Here is a 15,000-nt window from a genome sequence, read left to right as displayed (position 1 = left end):
TTAACTGACTGGGCTTTTTTTTTTTGCAGAATACTCATTATTTTAGAAAGCCACAGGTTACCTCAGGAGGGGGGTTCGCACCCCTTGCACCCCTCCCTTAGATCCGCCTCTAAGCGTAGGACTACTATCCATTTAGCTTTACGGCGTTCTTACGACTTAAATGTTTTAATTTGCGAGCCGATCGCATTCATCTGATTCGTGCGTTTTACAGTGCAGTAACTCTAACTGAATGCTGAAAATTGTGCAAAATTGCAGAAATTGCCTATGCGAGTGATGTTAATTCCTAATATTACTTGGTCGGCCATAGTCGACTAGCTTTACTAATTTGCTAGGACGTCTGCAATTCTCTGAAACAAGAGGAGATATATGTGAGAGAAGACGTGAATGAAATTACCGCGGTATGCATTTCAGGAGATAATTTGTTAGAAAAGACACTCTTCTTCATTTCAAGACAACATTTAATAGGCACGGTTTTAAGTGCAATCTTAAAAACTGTTCTTATATCGACGATATATGATACAAGTAAACTTTAGATACTTATGTATTACTTCATTTACTTATTATCGGTACATCGCCTTATGCATGTATGTAGTTTAATGTTTTAATTATCAATGAATTTATTCATGATTAATTACTCGCTGTCAATCCTGTTTGAGATTCTTCTTCATGCAGTTTTAATAACATTGTCCTTTTTTCTTTTGTATTTTTACCGGAAACTCATTAACGTTAAGGAGGAAACCATTGTAACGTAGAACTTACGTAAAACGTTTCTCGTCATTTGTTCTTCCTGTCCTGCCTTGCGCAAGGTCTGGTGTAGGCTGCTGTGCTACATAGCTCCGTGAGGAGGGGATAGAAAATTCCGGTGAAACTACTCCGCCTTCGCGGGTTTTCGATGACTTATTTTCACTACTGCTTCTGACAGCGCTAGCACTCCTTGGTTTGGATTCTTGTTTTGATTGTCTTTTCTTGGAGCTTCTCTTCCAGCGCTCTTTCACCCTTTGGCAAAGCTTGCGGAAGTATTTACAGATTATTCCAAGAACAATTACACTGGAAAGGACAAGCAGTGCTGCAATGGTTCCAGTGCCACTCGACAGCAAGTCAGTTTCGTGACGCGCGCTTTGAATTCTGGGCATGCTTATCAGTCATGCGTGTGCGTTGTAAATGTGACTTTATACGACAAGCCGATTCTTGATTGATTCTCACATCCTTTTTATAGGTGTGAAAGGTTTACTCAGGTGACTGGATCTTGCATTGTAAAGTGACCACCAAGATGAGTTTGACTAAAAGAGGAAAATATATATATTAAAAGGTTTTAAGATGGAATATAATATGAGCACTAAAAGTAATGATGACAATAACAATGAAAATTATAACTTTTCCTAGCGAGAAGTCATGGCAATTAATAAAACAAGCAGGGATTAGTGAGGTGCCTTGTACTGGTTCCTGTTTTGTCATCGACGAGGTGTTTGAAAGTAGTTGCATACTGTGGAGAGAATTGTTTTGTACCCTTCTTAAGTAGTGAAGGAATCACACTGTAAGTATTTTGACTGTTATCTTGTTGCTAATAATTTTATTAAAAACAACTATGGAATACATGTCTTATTGCAATATCATTTTTGTGGGATATCAGTAGCCTTTCTTGCTTACAGAACGGGATATTGCCGGACGGTCACCTATCCAGGTCGTAACCCCGTCCGACAGGACTTGACTTCAGTCCCTTGGGCAAGCCATAACACTATCCCTTGAGATCGAGGCCTATTTGTGCCAGAACAAGATGGCTTCCAAACGCGGAAATCGTATGGCATCGTGATCGACACCCGAGGGAAATCCCGCGGAACTGACACTATTAGAATACGTTCTCCTCGAACGCAACAACCTAAGCAATTGCAAAGAAGCCAGAGGAAAACATCTGGGGCCCGGCTGTTCAAAAGCCGATTAACGCGAATCCCAGATTAAAAAACTAACCAAGGAGTTAATTTCTCTACTTCCAATTGCCGTTCAACGCTGATATTCGACAAAACTTTACATTAGAGGAAGTCAATCTTAAAAAAAAAAATAAGCAAAAGAAACGTTCAGCAAAAAGTTGAAAACATGAAACAAAATATTACGCTAATCCTGGTTTAAGTTAATCGGCTTTTGAACAAACAGGCTCCTGGACGCTTCATGCTACGGAAACCGGAGATAAGAAGCGCCGGCCTGATGGGCCTTCTGGCTCGTAAGCAGTGAACAAAGAGTCCGTTATCCATGGGTAAGAATCTTGTATCGGGTTTGTTCCTTCAGCGTCAGAAAAATGTGTACATTTTTAAACCAAGTTTTGCTAGAAAATAAAATACAGTTTGTGTAAAATAAAACCCCATTTACACTATAGGAAAACACAGCAAGGCAAGGATGACAGCCGGCAAGGATAATATTTATTTCAGGACGAAAAGGACGGCACCTTGCCCTTTAAAAGAACGTGAAAACGTTCCCGCTTGCCCAGAAGCCAATTATTGATAATTCCGCGCATGCCTTGGCGCATGCCACAACTTTAAAACGCATGCTCATTTCCAAGCCTCTGGAAAACGAACTTCTATGTGGGAGAACATGCGCCGTAAGGGTTCTTGTAGCCAAAAATTTTCTATTTGAACCTTAAGGAGCCTGCTCACTCCTCCTGCTAACATGAATGCACCAATTAGAGCCTCTTTTGATTATTCTTCACGAAAACCAATGAGAAGACACTTTGTTTCAGGGTTCCCCAGAGCTCTTCTCTCCCTTAGTCAAGAGAAGAGCTCTGGGGTCGAGATTGGGGTCGAGGACTGACAAGGAGGAAGGAACTGAAGTTAATGGACCTGACGAAACCATTCAATTTTTCATTCCTTTGGAGAGTTAATCAGTGTCGACATCGCGAGCATGCGAAGCAACTGTGTTTTCCTTCGGCAGTCGCGGTATCTCATTAAACGCTTTTTCCTCCTCAATTCCTTGCGTTTATGTTTCTTTATTCCACGTTGTCGCCATTCGTTTCTCTTCAGCTTCGTTTGTTTTCCTTGCCAAGGATGGAGATTACGAACATCAACAAGCCCAACGCCATCAGTCAGTGTTGAATTAGGGCAAGGTATTAGTTTAACTATTTTTGCCCTTTTCTCATTAAGTCTTCATTATACTTCTCTGTAAACCTGTTTATGTTTTAGAGAATAAACTGTCTGTCTGTCAATTAGCAAAATGCGCATGCCTGGAGCAAAATAGCACTGCCTAAAGGAAACACACGCATGGATAAAAAAAGTGCATGTGTAAACAATCCTTGCCTTACCAGAATGTTAGCTACTCTTCTCGATTATCATCCTTGCCTTGCTACTTTTTCCTGTAATGTAAAAGGGGTTTAAACTCAGTACACCAATTTGCGTGTTGTAATTGTATGACACCTTTTGCTGTTCATTAGATAGCAGAGAATAAATTTCATTTGTGCCAATATGGTAAACACCTGCATACAAGAACAAGTGGATTAAGAACATCAGGCTGAAATTTGGCCAATAAAGCAGCATATAAATAACAACAAAATCAGCCTGATAAATAAAACATGTTCTCAATACAAAGGGAAGGGGTATTAGGAGAAGGGAAACAATACAGTACAGTAACTTATATCAAAGTACTATGGTGTTCAGGACTATTACAAACTATAAAATCTACTACAAAACAGCATCGTGTGTTAATTAAACGTCTAGTGATATATAATTTTGAAGTATTTCTGAAACCAATTTTAAGAACATTTTAAGAACACTTTCAGGCTGATTTCTCACTAAACACCCCTTAAATCATATATCTATCATATTCATATATCATATATCTTTATTTACCCTCGGATTTTTAGAGTAGCCGCCTTGGTGTAGCTAATATCTCCGAGCATTTACCCTCCCAACCATGATACACCACAGAAGACAGACCACAACACCGGGAACTACATGCCCTACTCTTTACGACAAGTGTGCGGCTTCTTTTACGTCCCACAGGATTATGAACATTGAAGGGTTGTGAGACGGGACCTCCGGCTTATCGTCCTTATCCGAGAAGACTAGAGAGTCTAACCATTTGCAGATGTAATTACAAAGGCAGCACTTTCTCCTCAGTTATTTAAAGACCCTGAGTGTTGGTCCGGCCGGGGTTGAACTCACGACCTCCCGCGTAACAGCCCGGTGCTCAACCAACTGAGCCACCGGTGCGCGGTAAAATAAGAACACGATCAACCTTAAACCTGAAAAAAAGTGTTCTTATATGCGGGTGTTTACTGTAGTTAAACTAATACTGCAAAACTATACTGACCAAACATCATTCATTTATGCGAAAGCACATTCATGAACAATTTTAGCATAAGCAGTAAGATTCAATAGTATTAACAGACAAGCATTTACATCTTTATACGTGAATTATTTGCTTGGATTGTATAGCTACCTTCATTTGCGCAATAATCAACTCAATTGACATTAATTTTAGTGTTTGGGATTTTCATTAACGAGTCAGTTTGCATAAACACTCACATTCTGTTGCATCAACAGAACGTCTTTTTAATGTCCACTGTGATAAGGAAATAGAACTTTTCAATAACGCGACATGCTGTAATTTCAAGAGATTTTTTTGGGAAAAAAATGTTCACGACAACAAGCCGTAATATAAGTTGTCTTAAGGCAGCAATTAAAGCAGATATTTCAAGGCCCGAGATACAAGCTCCGTTGAATGACAGAAATGAGCCGAGACGGTAAGATATCTCCTCGGGCGACTACGTTTTGGCAGTTTTTTTTTTTTGCTATCGTTCGCAGTTGCATTGCAACGAAGTATCGACACTAACACAGCAGCGAAAATATAGTTTACGGGACTTTCGACAAACGGTGCCCTACTCATTTTTTTATATTGATATAGCTTTTTCTGCGAAGTTAACATAATCATCCAGTTCTCAAAAAAGTGTCCCTGGTGATCAACGATATTCGTGGCATGTTTGAGTAGAGGCAGACCAATCCCTGCCTTTCAGGGAAACTTCGTAAACATCTTAAGGGTTCTAAAATGGAACCTCCAATCTTGCTTCATGAAGTTTAAACCCCAGGAATAAGTGTTGGCAAACAAATTTATTCCATTTTTTATATATCCATTTTACTATACTTAAGGCATGCATCCTGTTGCGACACTTGCCAGTTTTTGTAATGATGACGCACTTAATTAAGAGCTGGTACGAACGTATTTCCGTGTGTGCATGCAAGGGTTAAAAAATAACTCAGTCGAAGGAATAATATCTCTAATCGTAACTCCTACAAAATTCTCGAATCTGATTTGTTCTGTGCGCGCCTGTTTGTCACGTAATTGGCGCGCGCGATCACGTCGGTTTCCAATTACAGGTATCCAATTTTGGATACAAAATTGGATACATGTAATTGGACACCTGCGCCATTCGCGCGTCAATCACATGCACTTGGATGGGGTTTTTCTCGCTGTTTTCCTACTGTTTGCACAACAGATTGAATATAATTTTAACTTTTTCTCACAAAAAGGTATTCAAAGACTGTTATCCTCCCATTTTGTTATGGTTACGATTAACAAGTAATAGGACTGCGTGTCGTACAATTCAGGGGTAACCGTGCTAGTAATTTCAAATCGGCCTCGCGCGGCCCATTTTTAAATTACTAGTCCGATTATTCCCTGAATTGTACTCCACTCAGTCCTACTACTACTACTTATCAGGGACAAGCTAAGTGAGGCTAAAATTAACCATTATGTTGCTCGAACGATGAAGATACGTGAGATCTCGAAGAACATTCCGACGGAAAGTGAGTAACAATTCATTAATTGCTTCCTGTTCACTTGCCCAGTGATAGCTAAGTATCTTGCCACTGATCTGGGAACGCTCTTTTTTAATTAATAAAAACAATAAGCGATTGACGGTTCTTTGCACACATGGTCGTTGGTCAGTTTCACGCACTTGTTTAAAAGAGAATCGAAAAGAAATGCGCAAAATACATGCCGCTCGTACAGCACGACTTTTTCCTTGAGTTCCGTGTTGACCGTTTGGAGACGGTATTACAATGGCTTCACTTCCTCTTAAGATATTTTACAAAGTGTAAGAGTCTGCCCGGAAATCTTATATCTTGGAAATCCTATCCGAGAACGGAAACAACAATTTGTAAACAATGCACGGGATTTCTCCACGGAATTCTTATGGTATTTCCTGTTTACCGTAACATGTGATTTCTTGATTCATCCAGTCGCAAGGACGAGCTAGGAAGTAATCTCTTGGACCATGATACAAAGTACAAATTCCGATGGCAATCAGCCTCTTTTTCCATGACCACCCCATCCCCCCATCCAAAAAAAAGAACTTTTCCTCTTTTTCTATTATATAAGGGTTATTGACCAAGCGTAAGGTCAAGGTGGCTGGATATGGGCCAGGTTCTTTCTTTGCGTGTTTATGACCGAACAAGCTTGATAAATAAAACACCAAAGAAATGATCTTTGATCTTGCGGGACCAAGCGAGAAATCCTGAGCTGGCAGTATAGCTCCATCTTGCCGGCTCGGTTAGCCAATCACAGCGCGGGATTTGGTTCATCTTGCCCGCCCACGGAGCTACAATTGTAGTCATATAATGATGGTCATTACTAATTACCAACTGTGTTCTTTGTTTTTTATACTGAAGAAAACACTTGTCACGACACGGCTGAATAGTGTGGGAAAACAACAGAGCAAATATTTGACAACAATTTTTGTGATGAACTCTCTGATTTTTAATTTGCATAGACAACAGGCATTGACTTCGCTTCCAAATCGTTTGGGCGACATCCGAGCTACTTTCAGAGAACCAAGGTCTATCATGCAAATCCGGTTGATCTTGTAAAATTACAAGCATCATGCTGCTTCATTTTTGCTATTTAACATTCCTCGAAATAAATAATTAAAATCGCGGAAAATTCGCTCAGTGGAGGGACGGGGGTAGGGCAGAGGGACAAACGCAGTTCGTGCATGTATGCATGCATTCCATGGGCGTTTTGTAAACAGTTCTAAGCACGGTCTCGTATTAAATTGCAAGAAAACTTTACAAAAGCCTAAGATCGGTTCCGTTTCCAGTAAACAAGTCAGTCACTTCCCCGTTTGAACGATTACTTGCAAAACGTCCTGTCCGAGTCCATTTGTATTGTCTGTGTATGTGAGACTGAGTCTCATTGTAGAAGAGGTAAGAGTTGAACAGGCGAAGGTCATTTGAGTAAGATCTTTAAGACAGCCCAACTTGTTTGTGAGTCATTCCTTCATTAAGGTTTTCATTAAGGTATTCTTCAAGGTCAGGTCAGACACGTCTTTTAACGGGGGAAAAGATGATTTTTAAAAACCGATATCGGTGATTGGTGAATTCGAGAACTAGGCGCCTATCGAGTTTATGCCTAGTAGCTTAGTTCAAAGTTTTGTAATGGTGACGAAAGGTGGTCTGATATGTTGCGAAATTTTTCTCAGATGGATTCATCCGTTAATTATGTTGACCACGCTTTTTTTCATAGAGCGAAAGATATACAGTCCGAGTAAATGGAGATGAAGTTTTCACTGCTTCAAAGACTTCCCTTTGACATTTATAAGAATCTGGAGAGTTCAGGATTAAGGCTAAATGACGTAAGGAAGCAAAAGTATTGTGTCACCTTGATGATACGACAGCAATTTCTAAGCCGTGATTCAACGCATGACCCTATTTGTACCCAACACTGCGCCACAGGTAAGCAGTCTTTTTTTTTTTCTGCAGGGGGGGAGGGGGGAAGGGGGGAGGGGAGGGTAGCCACATAGGGTGAGAAGTCTTGATAGAAAGTGTTAAAACCATTTTAGGGCTGTTTCCTATTATTTTATTGTGAAAGTGTTATTTACTACCTGGAATTTACAGTCTCGTGCATACAGGCGAGAACTTTTTCCGTCAGTGCAAACTGGCAACAAATTCTCACTAGAACAAATACATTTGTCAACCATTGCTTTCTAATACTATGACACACTATGAGATTACACTCACTCTTGCACTCACAATGTGTCTAATTGCCTTTTCACAGCTAAGTCATTGGCATTTTATTTAAGAAGCCACTTTATTGAAGGCGTTTAGTCAAAAACAGGTCCATTAAAATTAAAAAAAAAAAGCCTGGCATTTTTGGAACTGATCGTGCCGAGCTAGCATTAATTCGGGTAGATTTCCTTTGGCAAGACTCCTTGATGGCTGCGGATTATGCACCATTTATATGATAATCTCTTGGGCAGGTAAACTACAACTGTCATCTATGGTGTCTTATTTGAAGCTACAGCCGTTTTTCTTTCTTAAAGTACTATCGGAAAGAAATATGTTCAGGTTATGTCGATCCACAGTGGTTTCAACAGCTAATTAATTCTTATTTTAAAGTTATAAAATCACAAACTGTTCGCTCCGCTTTTGAGAAATTCTGGCGAGATCGGCTTGATAAAAACAGGCAGGTTTTCAAACTGTACAAAGCACGTTTCTTTCTAAAGCCGGATTTACTGAAAATCTGATATATGAAAGGCTTTGTGATCTAACTCCTTTCGTAATTCTATGACGTCATGGGATTAACATAATACGTGCTGAGAGCCACGCATTATGTGTTCGCAGTTATTTATATTAAGACCTGTATTAGTCGCCGCGCAGATGAAGCAAATAATCGAAGAGTCCTAGTTTAGGCCGTTGACTTAACGTCAACATCACTAAAGGTCACTTGATATTGAAACTGAGAATTAGTTAATTTACCGGGAACGTTGATTACAGCACGATTTTCGCCGGGCTTAACGATTATTCCAATCAGGCTAAAGTTTTCAATTTCGCTCGTTGTTTTGGGCGGTTTTAATCCATGTGATTTTCTTTATTCGATCGGCGCTGCGATTCGCGGATGGAGGGTTACTCTGGCGAAGGACGCAATGACTCACTGGATCTGCTACTTGTAGCTAACAAGCGAAAGCCTAACTTTACTGAAGGGGAGAGTTTGTACTTGATATCCCAGTTTGAGCGAAACGCCAAAATACTGACTTCCAAGTTAAACGATGCCGCCACTAACAAACACAAGGTGGAAGTGTGGAAACGCATTTGCGGCGATTACAACAGCAAGAATCCAATTGTTTTACGAACGGCCAATGATCTGAAGAGAAAGTGGAAGAACATGGTGCGAGCGGCTAAGAAGGAACTGTTAGAATCGATAACCCCGTCTGCGGAGAATGGTCAGCAATCGGTTTCCCAGAGAAAACTCTCCCCGGTTAGTCAAAGAATCGTAGACATTTTACGGATAACTATTTCAAATTGTGGAAGTTTAGTGAAATCTCCGGGATTGGAAAACGAATTTGATGGCAGTTTTAATGAGACCGATCAAGCTTCAGTGCAAGCTTGCGAATCCAACGAAGATGATAGCAGTGAAACGTCTGTTCACGAGGATTGCAATGGCTTACAGCACGTCGTTCATGTGGTAGTAGGACAAGACGTGAAACCTTCAGTGTTGGACGCGCCTTCAGATACAGAAGAAATTGAAGGTCTAAAACAAAGTAACCACGATACACAATCACAGTTTTCCGGTGGAAGTGCTGCAGTTGTTTCCAAAGCAGACGACCAAGAGAAACATGATACAGTCAACGCTTCGCCGGGAGGCAGTGGCAACGTTGTTGTTTCATCGTCTACCGTTCCAGTGACTGTCGTTTCCGCCGCGCGTTCTTTCCCAAGACAATTGCCGAGTACAAGCAACACAAGCCATGCAATCAGCTCTTCTTCGAAGCATCAACGCGTTTTGTTACCACAACAAAGGCGAATGCTTCCCTCGTCAATTTCGCACGTGATCAGTAGCAAGAGGAGGAAGCTTTCAGATCAATACTTCCAAGACGAACCCAGCTCGCACGTGCGAGCTGAGATAGACAGACTTAAAAAAGATAAACTAATTCTTGAGAAGGAAAAGTTAGCATTGGAAAAAGAGAAACTCGTCATGGAAAAGGAAAAGCTTTCTCTTGAAATTCGTTTCTTGCGAGATCAAATGGACTGACATCATTGCAATTAATAACAGCGATTCCCTACCGCGTTCACGATTATTTGATTTACATTTGAATTTTCTGTTCTTTGACGTTGAATCGGTATGCCATAAACATTCACCAAAAAAGAGAAAAATCTTGATATATCTTTGTTGTGATGTAAGCCAAAACTTAAAGCCAAATTATTAAATTAAGGTCGTTTATTCCATGAATCTGTGAATTCTCTAAGTTTTTCTCTGTGAAAACTTTCGTATTAAAATTTTATTCGACTGACCTTTTGACGTACAACACCGCAGAATTAATGTTTTACAATGAGATTTTTGCTCCCTACATTTTCGTGTTTTTACTTCTGAGCACCCTTGGGACCAAGTTAAGCCTCAAATGGATTGTTAGCTTTGTAAGCATAGTCGATGGTGCTCATTTGTATAGTTTTGTTTTTAACAGTCAATTCTAACTATTTGTGCAAATAGATTTTGCTTAAAATAACCTTCACTAAAAAAATCTCGGACAATATTGTCACCCAAACATGATTGCTCTAATCGTAATAAGACCAGCGTCTATCGGAAAAGCATCTTCTGTGAAGAATGGCGGGCTAATTAACTCAGATGGCAACTAACATAACATCGTCGAACGGTTAAATTCAGAGCTCTCAGTGTTGCCAAGCGCCGGATTTTATCGCCTGACAACTGGCAGTGGTAAATTTTTAAAGTACGTCGCGCAAATTGGAAATCTTCTGTCAGAATTATTGTGCTTTGCCAAGTGTATACGTGAATACATGATTCTCCATTACGAAATTCTCATAGAGTTTGGGTTCTAAATTAATATGGTATATAATCATGAATAGTAATATTGGTAAAGTGTATATTCCCTGTTGCGATGAAGCGGGTTCTTTTCGATACCTTACTTCAGTTACTATTCGTACAGGGAATAATGTATGTACCTGCGATTAACGGAATTCCCTGAGAACTGCAAAGGCAGTTCAGGAGTGTCAAATACTAGTGAACAACGGAGTAGCGAGCGAAGGAGCACTTTATTCGGGGAAATGTAAAATTTGGACCATACAAATGTTGCATATATTTCCCTAAACATCAAGTCCACAACTGTTTAGGAGATTGAACGAACGCAAGGCAAGTTTAAAACTTACTAATACAGACCATGTCACTTGAACAACTCATATGCATATAAGTATAGATGAAACAACTTTGAGCCCTAAGTTTTTCTTCAGTGTACACATAGAACAACTTTGCAGCTGTAATCAGGTACCTTAAGATGCTTTTAAGTCGATCTTTTAAAACAGAGGATTCATGCATTCAGCACCAGCTGTTTGTTATTCTAGCCTTTGGTGAGTTAGCTGGATTTATCTCAGTTTATGCCGTAAATTAAACAGCGACGAAGTGTTCTCCTGAGTCGACCGTGAAGTGTGACTGAAATTTGAGTAAAAACATGGCCATGTTTCGATAGGGTATGTGTAAATAATAACTTTTATTATGTTATCGTTGTCAAAGTAAATGGAAATTCTTTGACCAATTTAAGGTCAGTTAAAGCGACAGCTGATCATAGTATTAAAAGAGGGCTCCTACAGTTTTCGCTACTCAAACTGTAAAGTGAAACTGAATTAATCTTGGCTGGTCATTTCAACTGTCAAGGTTGGGACTCGTTTTCTTCAGAAAACTTGCAAAGAAGAATGAAGCGTTGCTCAATCTTGTTTGGATCATATATCGACTTGATTACCTCTTGTCAAATATTGTTGTAAAATTTTTATTTACTGGAAGCGAAATGTTGAAAGTTAAGACAATAATTGATCTCAGTGTGATTCATGCAGAGTCGATTTGGCGATAGGCACGATGTGTTATTGCAAATTAAACTTTAGAACCTTGCATACATAACTCACAAGGTGGTACTGTTCATCGGCCTTTATAGGGTAATGTTCCAACCATCAACTTAAGACACAAATCTCAACTGTGAATCTACGAAGAAGGTCACTGAATGAAGAATTTTGACCCCGGTGCTGAAACCATCCGAGCATTGCAGGAAATACTGAGTTGTTTATAGGACTTTTATAAGTTTTCATTTTAAAACACCGATGTTTAATCATTTTTTTTCAAAGGATTCTCAATAATATTCCTGTCCTGTAGAACGTGTTGTTTTAAATCGTCTAGGAAATTTGTAACTTTAAACAGACACGCCTTAAGTAACTTAGGCATCATGATAACTGAATCTGACATTTTGTCTTAAAAAATTAAATATGCATTTGGTGCAGTATTTTTGTATTTGCTTGCTGTACCATTTGGCTTGTTTGTCTGTTTGTTTTCTTTTAATTTCTCATAATAAAATAACTGAAATGTCATGCAGCCAAGAAGTTAGTACTGTACAATGGGTTCCCATCTGTGAGAATGCCCTGATAAATCAGTTAACTGTTTCAAGATTTGGAAACCACCATCCATAATTTCTTGACCTCCTAGTAAACAGAGGATTTGATTCCAAAAACTGACTGGAGCTACAGCTGCCACCTGGTCTGAATCCACCCACACGAGGTGAGATTTACAGACGTACTGTTTATGTCGATACAAGAGTTTTGCCTGAATTGAAAATTCCCTTTCTGATATCGTTAATCCAATCGAATGAAAGGAACGAAAGATGACAGAGATTTGGAAACGTCCAAGGCTTTTTCCTTATTTTAATGAATATCTAAAACACTGTAGACATTGCAACTTGAAGCACAACCGCCTTTCAAAATGAATGAGGCAAACACAGTAAACTGAAGGCAACCGCCAAGACGTGCTTTCATTATATCAAACCAACACTGAAGTTTCTGCTTCAACTGGACCGTTTAAAAGCAAGTTATATTGCTACATTAACAAGCCGTTATCTTTTTCAACTGTCTGCTTCCTATCATGGTTAATGGTAGTGTCAATATTGAACTTAAAAACTGATTTGGCCATTGCATAGAGAGCACGATCCTATTTCTTTACTCTAGCATTCTTTCCAAGTAAACTAAGGTGCTGTTTTAATTTACCGACGAATTCATGTCAATTTGTTTGGAAATAAGAACAATATTGGTAAGTTGGATCATCTAATGGTATCGGTTGTCAAAATAGATAATCAACACGGGCATAAAGACCTGACTTAACCAGAATCTCTTCCCGCCATGCGATTCGAAAGATAAAGTAAGCCATGTATTCGTCGATCAACATATACCAACCTAAAGCGTACCCATAACCTCCTAAGACGGCAGTTTATGGACTATATTTACCTGTGTCTTTCATACTTAATATCATAATTATGATAAATGTAAAAATCCCTCAAGCGTATATATTCAGTTAACCATATCAAGAGGCCTTGGGTCAATCAACGAAGCGTTTAAATCTCAACGGAAACCCTCAATTTGAAAATCTTACCAGTCTACATCCAAACGAATTCATCTAAAGCTCACAAGTCAATTTCATTGGGTGCAGAAAGTGCCAACTAAATCAAAACAACATACTCTAAAATTTATCACCACACGATGCCTCTCCTTGAAAATTACTGGCTTTTACCGTCCAAAACGTGGTAACTCTTTCTTCCCAATGCAAAAAAGTGTCTTGCATCTTTACAAGTAAGGCGACAAAAGCAAGATTAATATTTGCAGGTTCGAAGAGAGAAATTTAATTTTAAATACCTTCTTGATGATGTTGCGGATTAGGCAAGTCTGTCAGATCTTTCCCAAGTACATGAAAACTCTCTTCAGACTACAGTGATTTCTACAAATCTCACGCCAACGATTTAAGTTTCCCAGTTCTTCTTTGTTAATGTTGTTTGTGGAGACCACCTATCGACGAAAAACCCACCAGAACCAAGACTGTTAAGTGTTTTAAATTCACATATTGTAATTTTTGTCCATGACAAGTAGGTCATGCTTGATTAACCGACAGTTAAATAGCTCTTTTGTTTGTCGGTATGTGGAGCATCTTTAGTCTGTTTTGGCCAGCATCTCAGTGCAAGCGACAACAATGCAAGCAGATTACTTGCAAATCTCAGTTAATCTTTACCTTTGGACGTACTTCGTAGTACTAATTGGTAATTCATAAAAACCAAACAAGTTGTTAATAGCTATCATCTTCAAATTCACGAAAGTTGAGTGAAACAAAACTCAACTTTTTGACGTTCAGGAGTTCGTTGGGTTGTTTGCAACGCAATGTGTCAATAGATAAACAGCATGTCAAAATTCCCGAGTTACCAGGAATAGATTACACACAAACAAACCAAACTGGTCTGAAACTTGTAATTTGAGTCTATTATCTTTCTGTTTCTACAGGAAAATAACTCCCTCAATAAGCCGAGGCTACTAGACTAGCAAAATATGGCAATGATAATATCATGATCATGTAAGTGACAGCTTAAAACTTGACAGAATTTGTGACTATTAGATTATCGAGTCGTTAATTTAATCTACATCATGACAAGTGAGCCAGAACTTGCATGATGGGGAAGTTAGCTGTCGCTCTTAAACTCAAAGGGAATTCATTCCATATATTTAATTGGCTACACGACAAAAACACAAGAGCTTAAATAAATTCGTACGAGCATACCTAACCCACACTTGCAGCCGGGTAGATAAATATTACATTTGAAAAGAAATATAAGATCAATTTTTTCTCCTAGAGGCATCAGAGGTACTGAGTTATTAGCCGCTTTAGTCTTTCTCCATTCTACAGCTTGTCTTGTGGCTCTCTAGATCTGTTGTGCACCTTTAATGATATCCACTAAATAACCCAGTTGGGGTAACCTTGCAGACTTCAGAGGAGCACTCAAGGTGTGGCCCAACTAAATGAATCTATACACAGTCAGACTGAGACCTTGCATAGGGTAGGACGATTTTCACCGGATTCATTCTAATAAGGCGTAACATTTTCGAGATCTTACTGGCAGTGTTCACTTCAATTTACAGTTAAGATGTGGTCCTGTCCCACTTGGACTGTGGCCAACTTGTGAGTGATACAAATTCCCCTTTCTGCCTTAGCCTACCAAAA

General features: G+C 39.2%; 2 protein-coding genes and 2 long non-coding RNA genes across 6 annotated transcripts in view; 3 read left to right on the top strand and 1 right to left on the bottom strand.

The window, feature by feature from the left end:
* The window catches only part of LOC138007908 (uncharacterized), an 8,106-nt gene extending 7,193 nt beyond the window's left edge, over positions 1 to 913 (top strand). Inside the window, exon 3 of the long non-coding RNA XR_011124130.1 lies at positions 807 to 913. This is a non-coding gene — a long non-coding RNA (uncharacterized lncRNA). The remainder of the gene's footprint in view (positions 1 to 806) is intronic.
* Positions 1 to 14,150, bottom strand: part of LOC138007901 (synaptotagmin-1-like) — a 19,620-nt gene extending 5,470 nt beyond the window's left edge. The window contains exons 1-4 of one of the 3 annotated variants that reach the window (XM_068855027.1): positions 14,020 to 14,150; positions 13,650 to 13,799; positions 3,287 to 3,337; positions 760 to 1,280 (exon numbers count right to left, since the gene is read on the bottom strand). In XM_068855027.1, coding sequence (XP_068711128.1) covers positions 760 to 1,133 — 374 coding nt within the window. In that variant the 5' untranslated portion in view covers positions 1,134 to 1,280; positions 3,287 to 3,337; positions 13,650 to 13,799; positions 14,020 to 14,150. Of the gene's footprint in view, positions 1 to 759; positions 1,281 to 3,286; positions 3,338 to 13,649; positions 13,968 to 14,019 lie in introns of those variants that run through there. The other 2 variants (XM_068855025.1, XM_068855028.1) reach the window with 2 other exon arrangements.
* LOC138007907 (uncharacterized) overlaps positions 7,057 to 15,000 on the top strand; it is a 21,780-nt gene continuing 13,836 nt past the window's right edge. The window contains exons 1-2 of the long non-coding RNA XR_011124129.1: positions 7,057 to 7,184; positions 7,504 to 7,712. This is a non-coding gene — a long non-coding RNA (uncharacterized lncRNA). The remainder of the gene's footprint in view (positions 7,185 to 7,503; positions 7,713 to 15,000) is intronic.
* LOC138007899 (myb/SANT-like DNA-binding domain-containing protein 3) lies at positions 8,129 to 12,356 on the top strand. The gene has a single exon (XM_068855023.1). The coding sequence runs from the start codon at positions 8,875 to 8,877 to the stop codon at positions 10,003 to 10,005; it is 1,131 nt and encodes a 376-aa protein (XP_068711124.1). The 5' UTR covers positions 8,129 to 8,874; the 3' UTR covers positions 10,006 to 12,356.

Source organism: Montipora foliosa, chromosome 6 (assembly GCF_036669935.1).
Source record: "Montipora foliosa isolate CH-2021 chromosome 6, ASM3666993v2, whole genome shotgun sequence".
Classification (NCBI taxonomy): domain Eukaryota; kingdom Metazoa; phylum Cnidaria; class Anthozoa; order Scleractinia; family Acroporidae; genus Montipora; species Montipora foliosa.
This window is presented reverse-complemented; position numbering and strand designations above follow the sequence as displayed.